The sequence below is a fragment of the Abrus precatorius genome, unplaced genomic scaffold (genome assembly GCF_003935025.1).
Source record: "Abrus precatorius isolate BTA unplaced genomic scaffold, Abrus_2018 Scaffold8, whole genome shotgun sequence".
NCBI classification, from domain to species: Eukaryota; Viridiplantae; Streptophyta; class Magnoliopsida; order Fabales; family Fabaceae; genus Abrus; species Abrus precatorius.
The window spans coordinates 24,007,924-24,024,540 of record NW_020874428.1 but is presented as its reverse complement, the minus strand read 5'-3'; the positions used below and the strand labels follow the sequence as shown (position 1 = coordinate 24,024,540).

The 16,617-nt window shown below is 34.1% G+C and overlaps 1 protein-coding gene across 1 annotated transcript; it reads right to left on the bottom strand.

Annotated features, from left to right (window-relative positions):
• Nucleotides 1–13,728, bottom strand: LOC113846596 (clathrin heavy chain 2). Its single transcript, XM_027475048.1, has 30 exons — nucleotides 13,386–13,728; nucleotides 12,827–13,031; nucleotides 11,718–11,806; nucleotides 11,544–11,622; nucleotides 11,285–11,412; nucleotides 10,206–10,304; nucleotides 9,975–10,083; nucleotides 9,099–9,178; nucleotides 8,795–9,022; nucleotides 8,641–8,706; nucleotides 8,062–8,178; nucleotides 7,701–7,898; nucleotides 7,415–7,531; nucleotides 7,213–7,272; nucleotides 6,939–7,025; nucleotides 6,756–6,839; nucleotides 6,530–6,664; nucleotides 6,381–6,443; nucleotides 6,185–6,289; nucleotides 6,000–6,112; nucleotides 5,635–5,887; nucleotides 5,417–5,553; nucleotides 5,057–5,335; nucleotides 3,768–4,770; nucleotides 2,996–3,481; nucleotides 2,735–2,905; nucleotides 2,465–2,650; nucleotides 1,879–2,001; nucleotides 951–1,061; nucleotides 1–714 (listed from the first exon to the last, which is right to left on the bottom strand). Exons 1-30 carry the CDS (start codon nucleotides 13,428–13,430, stop codon nucleotides 550–552), a joined length of 5,121 nt encoding a protein of 1,706 aa, XP_027330849.1. The 5' UTR covers nucleotides 13,431–13,728; the 3' UTR covers nucleotides 1–549.
• Nucleotides 13,729–16,617: the final 2,889 nt, after the last annotated feature.

Sequence of the window (16,617 nt, the reverse complement as noted above, 5' to 3'; positions counted from 1 at the left end):
AACACAATGAGCTTATGGTAAAAATAAAAATGCAACGAGCTTCGCTAATAATGTGTCCATACGTAATAATTCCGGCAAAGCATGAAATTCACAACTTCAAAATAATACGCATACGAAAAAAGCATACCAACATTCCAACAAGATTTACTAGGTAGCTCCCATAACAAGGAAAAGTTCAAATCTAGGCCACGCCATGCAAATATCAAGCTGACTGTTAAAGTCGGTAAATTTCGTATACACTAGGACTAATTCATTTAATACAAGAAAATTGGTACAATACAGAAACTTATCAGTTAGCTCGAACGGGAGCGCAAAAAATGCCTCAACTACAACCCAAAAAATTAAAGATAAAAATAAAATTACAAGACTACTATGACACAATCTAAATAGAAACTTCATATTATTTTAACTTGAATCCCGCCGCCACCAGAAGCAAAAGAATGTTGCATCCAAATCCCACGAGAATTTCTACGCAAAACTTTTAAGTTCCTACATTGTTCATCATAGGGACCGAGTTCATGCTATATTTGCCACCATTGTCTCTACATGTCAGTAACTGCTGCCCATGGGTGGCATGCCATAAGGAGGCATTGGGGGCATCCCCAGTCCACTCACTGGAGGGGGAGGAGCAAAGCCTCCTCCCATACCTGGGCCTCCCATTCCAGGCATTGGGGGTGCAGGCAAAGCAAGAGGCAACAATTGAGCATACATGTTCTGCAACAAACAACATATCTCACTCATATCAGTAATATTCTACTACTCAATTTGTCAGGACAACAGAAAACACATCTCATTCATATCAGTAACGCTATAGTGTTCAATCTGTTGATAGAAAAAGGACTAATCAACGCCAAAACATTCTGAACACTCAAAACATTTTGTTGGAAGTGCTGTGCTCGGCAAAGCCCAAGTTATATATTAGAGCCAACAAAAACGCCCTCAATAATTACCTGTTGTGCAACTACTTCCTTTTCTTCTTTCTCTTTAGCCTTCACTTCGTGTTGTGCTTCAATTTTGTCCTTCACTAGTTCATCAACTTTGCCAGTGTACTCACGAATAAACTACAACAGTAAAATAAATAAATAATTAATTAAATAATGATGACGATGAGAGAAAGCACTCGATAAGATGGCAATAGATAGATCCATTTCGGCCCATGGAATGCTGAATAAGACAATAAATGCATTAGTCAACCTAGATTTGCTTGGATAACCTACGTAATGCTGCAATTACATAAGACCAACCACAACCATAAGCTAAGCACCACTAACTTGCAAGGATGACATCTACTATTTTCTCATCATTTTGTTTTTTACTTTTATATATTTTTAGTCCCTGTAATATAACTAAATTTAAATTTAGACCTCCAATTTTTTTTTGCGGATTGTAATCCTCATAAATTTACAATGATCGTTGTTATCACTTTTGTGATGGCATAGCATGTGCCTAGCCATGTCACATCAACCATTTTGTGATGATAAATGACATGACAATCCAAAATCTAAATGCATGTCATAACAGAAACTATTTTTAAAAGTTCTAAAATTTACAAGGGTCAAAAGAAGAAAAAAAAACTTGCAAAAACTAAATCAAATTTAATCATATTTATGTAGAATAAATATAGATTTTACTGTTTAATTTTTATCAACAGGAATCTGACTTCAGAAAGCCAAACATTCAACAAAAGATAGTTCAAAAGGACTGTTTTAACATTGTAGCCCATGCAAAGAAAATCAATTTTACTCCAAATAGAAAGTGATCTCAGGGAAGCTATTGGGGAGGAGGGGAGACCTAATATCAACAGAGTTGTCATAAAAATAACATATAAGTCAACTTAATTATGGCTGATCAGATCAGCAACATGGAAGAAACGCAAACCTGCAAGAGATATGGGAAGGCAAAGTCAATCATATTGTGCATCCAAGCTAGTTCAAGAGCAATGTCTGCCCGTATTAAATCATAGCAAACAAATAGACACGAGGCAAAGCATTCCTTCTTTCCCTGCAGAAACATTAGGAAAGAAAAATTAGAAATCTCAATTGTATGCACATAATAATAAATAAATAAATAAATTGGAATATGATCACTCCATGAAGACAAATAAAAATCTTGGACCCTGGGTAAGAAGATAGAATGTCAATCCTTAAATCAATTTTGGTTGATTATAAGACTAGCATGCAGTTGCAAAACAGTCAACAAGCTCGACAAAAAGAAAATATTAACTCTTCGAGCTAAATAATTTCTCTCTGACATAGAATTATTGCACATACTACAAGAGGTAACATTAGTATGCAATAACCATGGCTACAAATAAGGAGATAGAGCTACTATGTATGCATACATATGAATGAAGCATAATGATTTAGTAATTAAAGAAAACATGTTAGCTAAGAAAGCAAACCTAATTGAGTAAGATATTGCACGAAAATGAACTATATATGCAGTTTGAAACTGAATTTAGTACCTGGTCAATGAAATAAACAAGCAACTCCTCAGCAAGTTCACGCTCGCCTGATTGTGAGGCTGTCTCCATGGCATCTTTGTAAAGGTTATCCTTCTTTGATAAAGCAATAGACTGCTTCCACCTACCTGCCTTCTTGTAAATATAAGCTGCAACTCGTCTCATCTCAAGAAGTTCATGCTTTTCAATCTGCATCATGTAAGAATAAGAATCCATAAGGTTTCCACAGTTGAAACCAAAAAGTAGTCATAATTAAGAGTATATGCAGCTCACCTTTTGTGCAAGGCCTATTTGATCAAAGTTATCATGCAAATCAATTGACTCACGTAGTCTATCATAATCTTCCTCCTCAACATATATCTCATTCAAAGCTTCATTAACAGCAGATACATTGTTGCTTTGAACTGCAACCATGTATGGTTTTACTAGACGAAGATGACCAGCCTATAGCACATTACACAGAAAAATACACATTACCGTGTTAGCAAGTGACAAAGTAAGATCTAGTTGAACTTTATTCACTATTGATCTTACCTTCCGCATGATGTCAACAACCCGTGCATGGTCCACACGAAGTGCAAGGACATTCAGAACATCATTGATGAGATCTGGATGTTCTTCCAAGTAGAAGTGAACAGCTTTGTAATACAACTCCACATTAGCAACTTTAACAACAACATCTTTGAATTGCATGTGATCCCATGCTTCCGGTGAATGGTTCATGATGGTAGTTGCAGCATTATCAAACTCATCATATTGTATGTACAAATAGGTCAATTCTTTCCAATGCTGTTGTTCATCACAAGCTCTTATGAGTTTAGGAATATTTAGGCGGGTTGAGAATAGTTTGATATGCTCCATAAGCTTCTCCGGGCGGTATCTAGCATACAAAACTCCTAACTCGGTAAAGATGCCCATATGAGCTCGTTCTAACCCTAACCCACTCTCCATGAGAGATATTAGCTCATTGAAGCAACCTCTGTTTTGGTAATATTCACTGACTTCTTCCAAGTCATCCACCTATAAAATTAACAAAAAAATTGACACAGTAAGCATTGGAAGGTCAATAAGGTCACTCTGGCAGGTCAACATTAGGCTCATATAACAAGCACAAAACCCTTCCAATCATAAATCATTACACATTTACATCATATTCTTAGGGAATTGCTTCACATTACATTCTGAAGGCCCAGATCATTTAAACTCTCTAAATAGAAACAAGTTGGCATCCAAAATTAAGAAAAAACATTCCTAGTTTATATACATAAACACAGGGTTCTGCAGAAAACTGAAACCAACATATTACCTGAATAATAATGTTGAGTCCACAAATCTGGGCCAGACGGAACTCCTCTGCATCAACACAAGCAAAGCAAACTTCCTTCCATGTCTTTGAGCTGTTAGCTTTCCTTGCTGCATCCACAGCACCTTGAAACTGTTGTAACTTGACCAGTGTGATAGCCAACTTGGCCCAGTTAGATATAAAAGCAAATATGATTTTTGCAGCCTCATATAATGCTTCATCATACAACCGGTCACCAACATTTTGTAGATTAGCAACATTTGGCATAAGAATGAACTCCTCAATGTCACTCAGCCTATCAATCTTTGCATATGCATAAATGAGCTCACTGTCAACCTTGGGTTCTTTTGCTTTTTGTCTTACCATTAGCAAGTATTTCACCAAGTCATGGTAAACATTAGCCTCTTCAGCAGCGCGGATAACATCTAAAAACTGTGTAGCATCATCCGCTCGTATAAATGACTCAATTGCATCACTTACTAGCCCTTCCCTGAGTTGAGCCTTGGCCACCTGACTCCAAACAGCATCTTCTTCAACTCTGAAAGCAAACTCAACAGCTCTATCAATGCTATGAATATTATCAAGTAGCACATTGACTGCTTGAACATTCAAGTTGAACTTCTTAAAAATTGCAAATGCTTCCTCATATAATTGAGCTTCTACAGCCATATCTCCAACTGCAGGCCCATCAAAATTATCCAATCTATTAACATAATCCATAACTCTAGATGGATCAGCTTTTATCGCTGTCAAAATAAGAAGATTCTGTAAATTGAAGTTCCCACTAAATGCAGAATTCTGAAGCACAATCTTCTCAAGAAGTTCAATCAATTCATGTGGCAGATCAGCTGTCATGAAAGCCTTAACAGCTGCAGAAACTTGTTCAGGGCTTGAGCTTTCAGGCAAAGCAGTAGATACAACCTGATCAATAAGTTGCCTTCTATACTCATTATCAGGATTAAGAACTTTAGCCCACAAATCAGCATCCATTCTCTCAACAACATATCTGTCATCACAATATAAGCATGTGAACATTGGATCCATGAAAATTGATTTGGTGGATGAAAGACCGTGGATTTGGTTCCTCAAAAGTGAGGTGTACTTCAGAGGATAAAATGCAGCTATAATCATTAATTAAAAAATCAACATTTACAATTGTTATAAAATACAAGCATAACAAAGTTTGAAGTTGTTGTGATTCCAACAGCTGATTTTTTAATCAACAGTTGTAACTACACTATATCCTCTGGAGTTCACCCCCTCATTTCAGAGGAGCCAATAACATCACAAACCTTGCTTGCAGTTTGAACAAAGAATTTTTGTTCGTGACATTGACAAGTTCGTCATCACATTGTCCTCGCCGATAAGCTACAACTGCTAAGGTGGGATCACGTTTCTCACAATACTTGCCCACAACTCGAGAATCATAATATGGGTTGGTAGTGAGAAAATGTTCTGGGTTGTTGTTGCTGTCAATGATAATTTTACCCAGTGCATTATGAACATGTACATCCTGGCTTCCCTCACTTACAAGATGTTCCAAGAACTGTGTGAGCAAACGAAGCCGATTCCTGCATATCAAAAACAACAATAAAAAAGTAAGAAACATGAATGCAAAGCAGCAGGACATAGGATTAGAGGACAAACACCACCTCTTCTCACATTCCTCCACAAGGGGTTCCACTGGCAGTAATGAACGAACAGAAAGAATCAAGCCTTTGATAAAATCTTCTGGGCATTCATCATCTAGCAGCTGCCCAACAACTAAAGGAGCATTCCCTGGGTTCACCTATATGGCAAGGCACAAAGTTTTGACATAGAAAAAAGAGAAAGACAGTAGGTACACGAGATAAACAAGCCCACTGTGTACCTTCTGAACATAACCTTCAATGTAGCGAAGCATGTTGTTTGTGTATAGATAGTGTGTTAGATCAGGAACAAATCCAAAACGATCACAAACATTAATTAAGGGCCGTGCGTCTGGAAGCTTGGCCTCCATTAGAAAGTTTTTCGTTTTCTCGGGATCATAGAAATTTGATTCTCTTGTCACTCGCTCAACCTCCTTGATTTGACCAGTCTTTGCTGCTGCCTCAATGTACTTAAAGTGAATGTCAGGATCCTCACTGTCCCATATTTAGATAAACATACATAAGCAGAATATCGCAATTTTAAATGAGGTCAATTACCAACAGAAAAAAAAAAAAAAAAAAAACTTTATATAAATGAAAAAATTACCTGGAGCTCAAATATGATCCAAGGAAAAAGTATAGTCCTTCATATGATCTAAACTGCTCAAAAAGTTTTATGCAGGCATCAACGCCCAATTGTTCACAATATTCTTTTGCAACCTGAAAACACATAGGAAAGCTTCATCAACAATAATTGGAAAGTTCCAAGTAATAGAAAACAATGACACATACCTGCACAATGATCTGAAGGTTGCCCCTAAGATTGGCCAACAATAGGTCTTTCATGCACTCTAATGCCCATTCTCGTGACAAAGTGCCAAAAAACTCTACAAGTGACTATAACCACCACAGAATGAGTAAGTATTTTAGAAGATCACACGATGTATTTTAAAGCCTAAAATAGATAAAAGCAGAAATGCTCATAAACCTGAGGCTCAATTGCATGTGTATTAACAATGACACGTTTTATATCTGGTAACTCTGTGTAATGCTGCACCAAGAATAACACAATCAACAAAGGGTTTGCCTTTAAAGTAGGGAAAGTGCAACAATAAAATATTGTTAGTCAGTTCTTACTTGCAAAGCTCGCACATAAAGACCAGCTTTTTCACAAAGTTGGGCAATACGAGGACGGTCATAATGGCTGAACATGCCATTAGCCAATATTGCATCAGCAACATTGGGGAAAGTCACCAGATTTATCTCCAACACCTGAACAGCAATTCACAAGAAGATCACATCACTGCAAAGAAAGAATTATCTCGGTAAAACACCTGCAACAAATGAGAAACAAAGGCCACACTTTTGTCTGAAGGAACCCATGCTCTGGTAGATTTGGCTTTAAAACATCCAGGAGAAAAGCTGTGGCCTCACGGATCAGGTTTCTCTGAGAAGAACATAGGTTAACCAAAATAAAATCAATGATTATTAAGCTAAATATCACATCAGAACTTTCATAATAGCATAATCACAATAGATAATCAACCTGAAGAAACAGATCAGTTATAGTGTTGTAATCAACGGGGCTGCCTCCCTCCATTTGAGACATCATTAATGCAAAATTAACTGCACCCTGCAAATCAAAATGAAAATGGTAACCGAAAGAATTTCTATGTACAGGAAAAAGATTGATAAAATATTGTGAACTTAATATACACATACCCCAAATCCAACAAGATGGCAGACAATAAGGGGAACTACAAAAAAATGGTTCAACTAAAAGAATTAAATAATATAAACAACAGAGGTTTCAACCACACCTGAGGATCTGTCCGGAGAATTGTTTGCAAAAGGAAGAGGTAGTCAGGTGTGTACCCAACCTATAGAAGAAAATAAGAAATAAGATGTTCAGGGCCAAATGTTTCAGGTCAAATTGAAAAGTAACAAAATGCCATACATAGCTAATAGCATTTAATAATTTTATGAATAAACTTTGATATTCTTTGATAAGTAAACAAGCACCTGTTTAGAGTAGATCAAGATTTTATCAAACTCCCTCCTCTCAGCAAAAGCAGCAACAACTTTTGGAGTAGCTCTGGCTTTGATATATATTTTTAAAGCAAGATCATTGTCCACAGTCTACAAGGGAGCATACTTAGAAAAATTAATAGAATACAACATTTCACAATAAGCTTATTAGATGAGAATTAGTACCCTATTTTGGAAGACAAATAGGAAAAGAAGAGTATAACATAGTAATAAATTATAGAACCATATTAAATTCTTCAAAATTTTAACACAACCCAACCTTAACAAGATCTCCTAGCTCCTCACTGCATTCGAGCTTGTCCTCTGCCAACCAATTTTCCAACAGATTTTTCTTGTTCTGGTTCACAACCAACCGTGACAATTCCAATGACTCAAAGGCATTCAGCTTTCCCCTTGTTAAAAGTGTTCCAAAATACTGCAACAGTGGAGGAGTTTGGCCAGCTTGCACAGGAACACTCTGCACATAAGCAGATAATGACATTTTTAAAACATCATAATCTAATGGACCAAGCAAAAGGACACAACCTAAAGGCAAATAGTAAACAACCAAATGAATCTCCTAATGAAGTAGAAGAAAGAGCAAGAGAAAATTCTCAGATGGCTACATCTTATTAAGAAACCTGAAATTTAGCAACTGTGTCAGGAGTACGAAGGATTCCTTGGGGAGATTCAGCTGCAAGCTCTGCTGCTTCTTTATATTTTGTTTGAGCAAATAGTTCATGAAAACGTTCCACTACCTGTAATGTCAACAAGTATTGCCATCATGTCCATAAACAAAATTACCAAAAATACAATAACAATAGACAGCGATACTTAAGAAGCTATACACTGCACAATCAAATAATCAATATCAAATAATTTGGAAATATATTTAAAAAAAAAAAAATTGATGCATGCAGATTGCATTGTTGAAGTAAATGACAAAAGAAGCAACAGATCGACAGCATGCATATTGCATCATAAAGGCCACTATGAAACAAATTGAACTAGTGACTGCTAAAAGGTAGCAATTACTAATCCAAGTATTGCACCTTTTATTGCAAGCTTGTAACTAAAGTTCACAGAAATTAGCATTCAGCAGATACATGAAACCCCAAGAGATTAACAGACAATGCATTCAAGTTCTTTTGATCTCACTGATAATACCCTTATGAAGAAATATTATAACTAAAATTGAGTTCTATACAAGATTGACATACCAACTTCTCAGCACCGGGAAGATTTCCTCGTTTGGCAAGACTAACTGCTAGCTCCAGATTGTTTAACTGCAATAATAACCAGATGAAATTTGCCAAGATGACATTTCATTTCCCACTTTACAACATCAAAGCATTAGCAGAGCCAGAAACATACTTGACCGCTGACAAAATTCACAATGGTTTGTTCATTAACAGTAGCCAATAAAACTTGGCCTCTCCTGTTGATAGCATAAAAGCCTCCCACTGATGTAGCTTCTGATGTCAAAAATATAGGATCTGGACTGATTCTGTTCCTATATACAGCAGTAGCTGTCTCCAAATCATAGACAAATAGTAGGCCAAGTTTGGTAATCACATAAATCAAACTGTATTTGTGGGATATCTGCCAAAAATCGAAGTGGTAATCAAATATCTACACTATCTATAAAATGAACAAAAGCTATTAGCAACTTCGGTACCTGCATAGCAACTGGAAAGTCATCAGCAAAATCTGGGGGGAAGAAAAGATCGGCCTGTTTCTTTGAAAATGATGGCTTCCCTGCACATTTGTAAAGTTTGTCATGAATCAACTATTCCAAAAACTTAAGGCGTTAGGTGAAGACACAAAAATGATTTTATATTACATTTCTAACAAAGTCAAACTCTGGAAGGATGATCAATTTAATCATACAATTATACACACAGGTTCAATTTCACAATACTCTTATCCATCTTTAAAAGCCCTGATTGATTATATATATATAAGCAATTGATTTTAATATACTTTGGGATTTATGAAATTCGTTACCAAAACAACTCAAATCTAAAATTTATTTGATGCTTTATCTACCTCAAATGTTCTCGGTTAGACATGTATTTGAAAACCCAACATAAATACAATATAATTGCAAAGTAGAAAGAAAGAAAAAAGAACTCCATCAGCCGCATATTCAAATTTTTCTATCATTTAAATGCAAGGTAATAATAGAAAGCAATCCTCACAGCAGCCTAGGCAACAAAATATAATACAATTTATTGACATAAGTTGTTGGTAACCTCTTCTATTGTCATGGACCAGTTTAATACATGCACAGATCAAAGTTTATTCAAAAAGGGGCCATTCTTGTCATTCATATAATCACTCCACCTAGACTTATAGATCATGCATGATAAATGCATATTGATACAAAGTTACAAATAGCCAATTTAAATTTCTGATTTACCAGGAATGTTAAAATTTGAAGAGTCAAGATAGAACTAAAGTAGCATACAAGACAGATTGTGTAGAAGCTATATATTGCCCATAGAATAAATACATTTAGAGATAGATGTGAATGAGGTAAAATTATGCAGACCTGGCTGTGCACCCAGCTCAATAACATGCAACTTGGATATAATTTGACCAGCATTAAGCGTCTTTGAGGCAAAAGAAATCAAAACAGAAGGATTCTCATTCCCTGGAACCTGTCCAAAAAACACAATCAAGTTTTGCCCACACATATTAGCATAATATGGCAGTATGCAATTATTCAGGTAATATTAGATGAATAATTATACAAAGATGAGCAGAATCATGAAAAACTCACTTTAAATTGAGCGAATGATGCAGCATGAGCTTCAAGAGCCTGACTGCGTTGCTGATCCACAGAGAAAAGTTGCATGTTTCCTTTAACCAATTGTGGTCTCTATAATGTAAAATAATATGAGAAATAAACCAAAATGGATCAGGCTTGTTAAGATCACAGCAAAAAGATCATTATTCTCATGCAATCATAAACAGATAAAGCCAGTGGAAACAAAGATAAAGAGAAGTAAATATAAGCTAAATAAAAAACCTAAATTGAAACATAGGATAGAGGCTCTATCATGGCATAGCATCATGTAGTGGACAGCTAACCAGTCACTCATTATAGAAACTACATAGTGGAGCATTTCTGTGCCATGGCCAAAATCAGTGGTTCCTCACTGTTGTGGCCACAGCGTGGGAAGAAACCTCTCCTCAGCCACTGTTTTCCAAGTTGTACATTTTTGCATTTATTTTCGTGATTTCACTACCATTTTTCATGAGAACAGCTTATAGAGTTGAAAACACTGTTCAAAGCTTGATTCATACAACATCCGCTGTTCTCTCACTAATTCTAATACTATCTACCACAAACAGTGCTTGCCAGAGTTGTTTCCACCAAAGCCCGGGCATACCCACTTCTCTGTTGATTGCCAGAATAGAAGTAAGGCTGTGCCTGCCTCTGTCTTTGTTCAGTTGCTCAACCCTTTTAATTGTTTAAATCCCATCCTGTTCTACTTCTACCTGCTTACCCCTGTTTTATTTTGTGTTTTCTGTTCTGATTTGTTTTTCCATTTCATTGTTCACCCTTCACACAATCATGGCATGATCCACTTGGAGGCAAATTTATCTGATTCATTTACACTAGTTGTAGTTGACCTGTGTGTTCAGTTTAAGAATGTGACTTTTGATTATTAATTATGAATATATCTTTCCCGTCATGCAATTTAGTATTTTTGAGCAATTATATATGCATCTATAATCTTCAAAATAGCAGTCATCCCAGTATCTACTATCCTGCTATAGTGGTTTCAGGGTTGGCTATTCCACACACCTATTCAGGATTGATAACTAAGACTACAATAGGAACTGGAGATATACCTCGGGGGCACCAGGAGCAATACCAATCAAGACCAACCATTTTTCTGTAGGGTCACATCTATAATTGATTATCTGGTTGTTTGCCAAATTAGCTGTTCTCTCAAACATCTTAACAGGTTCAGAGTCACCTGCAAGTTATATTGATCATGAACCACATACACCAGTCAGCAATCTGCAGAAAGCAGAAACTACAAACACAGTGTAGGATGTGTAAACTGGAAAATACAGTAGAACACAAATCGCAAGCAGATTATCTTACCTTCAATTGACCAGTGGTATACAGAGGTCTGGGTTACAAGACCCAACAGCTTGGGGGTAATCCACTTCCAAAAGACTACCTATACATTATTAAGCAAGGGCATTCCATAATGATTAACAAAGCATCATAAAGGACCTATTATATTACAATATATGTCCTTGAGCAAATAGTTACCTGTTCAGGCATCTGATATGATTTCATCTTTGCTTTCATCTCAATATTAAAAATTTGTAGGTGATCTTGAGTAGTCCCTTGCAGTTGGGCTTCAAGAGAATGATGTAGCTTGTAAGTGAAGATAATACAAAAGTAAACAAAATTTCAAATGTGGCACCAACAGAAGCACGAGGCACAACAAACTGAAAACTTGAAGTTTGGCCACTTTTTGGGAGGGCAAGCATTAAGATCGGTGAACATTGTAGGTCATTTCAATGCCGATAGTTTTCTTTTAACATTGACAACCAGGTCAAATGTCAACAACGTGAAAAATATGTAGGTTTGCAACATTTAATCAGCCTAATGTGAAATTGAGGATCATTACTATATTAGCAAAAGCGAAAGGCATGGAGAAAAATACTTATCAGATTCACTGCATTTCAGAGAAATAAAGTTCATTTATATTCATTAAAATTAACTAGAGTCATAGCTCAACCATCATTGCTTTCTAGTTTCTGTCTACCTAAATAAAAACCCTCCTTGTATCCTCTTGAGGAAGAGTGAGAATAGAAGTTCAACAATAATTTTCCAATAAATATTATTACATGAATCCCTTAAAGACATGATCTTTTAATTTCATTAAATTAAATTTAAATAAGGTTGCCAGTTGATTTCAGTTTCCCCAGCTGCACAGCTCTGTGCCCTTAGAGATCATGGTGCATATAAATACTGACTGTGGTAGAGACAGCCCAATAATCAAGTTATCAGAAAGTAAATAAGGGCCAGAAAACCCAAAAATAGCACCAGTCATGGTCTTTCTCAACAAAGTCACTATGCCATACATGAAACAGATAGACTTGTTCAAGTGCTTCAGGTCAAACTAGTCAACATTAAGCAGTTTGTTTCATTTCATCCAAGAGTCGCATCAATAAAAATAATAAAATAAAAGTAAAGGAAGCTCCAAAAAAAAAAAACTGTTGAAAGAAATTAAGCTTCCAAAAGATTTTGATATCTACAAAGACAGATTACATATCAATACTAAAGTGCTAGTATATAACGAATCATGAATACTATCAACCACAAAACAGAACTCACGGATTCAGGATAAGATTACAAAATGCGTATCCTACCTTTCAAAGCAAGGATTCTAGAATTCGGATTCATAAGAGCGGAATCCGCGGTGATAGGCCTTCTCAAAGGTTGCATTGGCATATTCATATCAACGATAACCACGCTATTCTGCGGAGCCGTTTCTCGAACACATATATACTTATCGGATTCCATCGTCACATGCGTGAAAGTGATGAATTGTGTATTGATGCCAATGCTCGGCAACTGCAATCACAAATTAAGATCGCACAAATTACATCACTCAATTCACAATCAGGCAAAATATACGTCAACAACAACGAATGATTGTGCTTCTCACTCTTCTGCTCAGAAGAAAAAAAAAAAAACACAGATCTACGCATGCTACACAATAATCAAACTAGTAAACTAAAATTGCAGCACACTCGACTTGGAAACCAAAGTTGACCAAGTATACCGCAAACATCACTAATTACCACAGAATTAAGTGCTTTCGTTCTTGCATCCGGAGCTAGAAATTTGAAGTGATCTCAATAAACAGAGAAAAACAAAGGTCGCGAGCTCTGTGGGAATAGAAATCGAAGGAGAACGAGAACTCACAGTTAGGGCTTCTTTCATGGTGATCGGAGCATTCGCGGCCGCCATGGTGGCTTAGATCGAGGAACTGAAAATCGAAGAGTCGGATCTGCAACCGGTGATCGAATTCGTTGACGGAGAGTGGAAGAGTGAAGAAGGTTTGAGAGAGAGAGAGAGCTTGAGGAGGATCCAAATCCCTGCGAGATCTGGAAGTAGCAGAAGAGAAGACTTGGACCCTCTTCAGAGCAAAGAGGAGAGAGAGAGAGAGAGAGGTGGAAACGGGATATTGGAGTTCTGACACGAATAAAACGGGGTAGAAAAAAAGAAAGGGAGTGGAATTGAGTTGCTGTGTATTATGACGAGACGAGAAGCATAGATCTCGTCTCCTATTAGACAATCAAACGAAGCGAAAATATTTAGGAGGGTAATACATAAAAAAAGAAATTAAAAAATTAATAAAATCTTCAAAGAAAAAGAGACTGTAGAGCCGTGTCAACGTGCCCGCCTTGACAATGCATTTGCTTTGATTTTTTGTCACGTTAGAAGTTGTCTTTTTCATGTCCGTTTAAAATTAGACGCAGCGAAAATAAGAGAGGAATTTTCAGAAAAGATCTGCTCCTTTCATCTCCAGCAAGGAATGCTTGATTTTATTCAGATGCTCGATTATAGTACTAGGTTTAGCATAAATAATTATTATTTATTTATTTTTATATTTTTCACTTGTTATTGTTAACGAATTAAAGTATAACAAGTTTTAACTACCGTTTTTAATATTATTTATCAATCAAAATTATAGTTTTATGTTAATAACTTACAATAATATTAAATTTTAACTTTTTACAGAAATAAAATTCTAATTTTGATTAATAAATAATATAAAAATACTTCAAAAACTTGTTTATTATATACTAAGTTAATTTCCCCTTCAAAACTCTATTTTTCTAAAGATAAAGTCTGTATTTATATTTTTTATTTAAAAAAATGTGTAAATTCCATTTTACTTCATAACGAATAAGTACTTATCGCCCATCTATTTTATAACATTGCACTGGATTAGTCGATTTTTAATTTAAAATAAACAACAAAATACATTCTTCACAAAGAACAGCAACAATTATTTTCTATTTCTGGATAAACCAAATATGAACTTATACAAACATACCATTAATTAACAGTGATGCAAAACTGAGTTTGAATATTAAAATACCAAAATTCATATACAAAGATTGTTTATAGAGTTGAAATTTTCTTAAAACAATTTGTGGATAGCGTTAATTTGGCATTTGAGCTTTAAAATACCATGAATTGGCATTTTCATCCTGGTCACCATTAATTAATTATTCGTAGCTTTACATATTTATGAAAGGTTTTTTTATTTGATTTATAAACACCTTTCACAAACACAATTACATTCGAATGAAATAAAACTACTGGTTAAGCAAATTTATTCACATGTTCTATTATTTATTACAAGGCTTAAAACTGTGTAAACTCGGTTAGGCATACAAAGAAAAAATATATATATTAAGAAAATGTTGACTTAATTAATAAAGCTCTTTGCTGGTAAATGCAAGTTGTTGAATCAATCTTTTTTCTTTTATTTATCTATTTAAGTGTATGTGTATGTGTATGTGTGTGTGTCTATATATATAATATATATATATATATATATATATATATATTCAACAAAAATATTTTTAATATAAAAATAAAAATGATAAACTTATATCATTTAAAAAAATAAAGACATAATAATTTTTAAAATTCACAAAAATTTTTAAAATTATTACGTGAATTTGATATGTTAATCTTCATCGTTTATAATAAAAATTATTAATTAAAATGTACTCTCATAAAAAAAATCCTTATATGATATTTTTCTATAGGTATATTATACATACACTAGAAAGCAATCAATACTTTGTACTAGAAGGAAACCAAGCTACTTGTTAATGCAACAGTTTTATTGGCCTAAATCCCCGGTTCGTCTTCACGGTGTGAAAAGAGGTACGTGCGTTGTTATAATTTGAATGTAACCCTCGGAAGTCTTATTTACCCGTGATTTCCATCGCACTTGATATTAAACGTGCCCATATTTTACGAAAGTGCACAAGATAATAACATTAAGTCGAATTTGGCTCCTTTAAAATTATAGGAGAAATCAATGTAAAATGATTAATACCATTTTTAATTTAAAATATAATAAATATTTAAATTTAAATTCATTTTGAATATCTACTTACTTTTTATTTATTTATTTATTTATTTTACTTTAAAAAGGATGAATATTAGTGATTCAAGATGAGCTGTTAGGATTCATGGTTGGTCATTCAGGTTTGAAATGATGTATCATCAATTCGAACTTAAACTAATCCATATTTTTTGTCACAAAATGAAAAAAAATTTATTAAAAGAATAATATTTATTACATAAAAATTTAAATATTTATTAATATAATAATTTATTGAAAAGCATTAAAATTTTGTCATTATTTAGTTTGAATTACAATTTAAAATAATTTCACATTTATTAAAAATATAAGTACATGTTCATAATAAAGTGAAGAATACTTTAAGATTAAGTCAAAATAATTATACTTGTATATTTTTTTAAGATGCAAATTAATTGAGGTAAGCCAAATATTTGAAGTTTAAATTTAGTTTAAAAAACTGATTCATTTATTTAAATAAATAAATATTTAAAATTTAAGTTTAACTTTATTAAAATTGGTGAAACTTGAATATAGTTAATTAGCCTATTTATAACTTATTTTTTAATAACTTTAATAAATTTTATTTATTAATTTAAAATTTAATAAATATTTTTATAATAAAAATAAATTCAATAATAAAAAAATATTTTTATCTACATATATTTTAAGATTAAAAATAAAATATTTCATTACGAAAATGATAATTAATTTAATCCACCTTTACGTGAAAATATGGATGGGAAGAATAGTTTGTGGTATATTGTCTTTCTTTCTTTCCATTAATTTATACTTGTACCTGCTAGGGAGAGAGAATGAACAACTTAATAGTCTCGTGAAAATTTTATTACACATAATCATATTCCAAACTGTCTGAGAAGAAGGAAAAAAATCTTTTAACATGGCTATTTGGATAGTCCAGACAAGTTATGTATACATTTCAAAGTAGTAATATTGTAACTAATGATTGCATTAAGACAGGAGGACTATTATGGTTTCAAAACTTGCTATTAAAAAATGCAAATTAGAAGAAACGTGCATAATTGC

Coding starts and splice junctions, on each gene's coding strand:
- LOC113846596 (XM_027475048.1), bottom strand. CDS start 13,430: ATGGCGGCCGCGAATGCTCCGATCACCATGAAAGAAGCCCTAACT. Junction 11,807..12,826: donor TAGAATCCTTGCTTTGAAAG/GTAGGATACGCA, acceptor ATTCTCTTGAAG/CCCAACTGCAAGGGACTACT. Junction 6,444..6,529: donor TTTATGTGCGAGCTTTGCAA/GTAAGAACTGAC, acceptor TTCTTGGTGCAG/CATTACACAGAGTTACCAGA.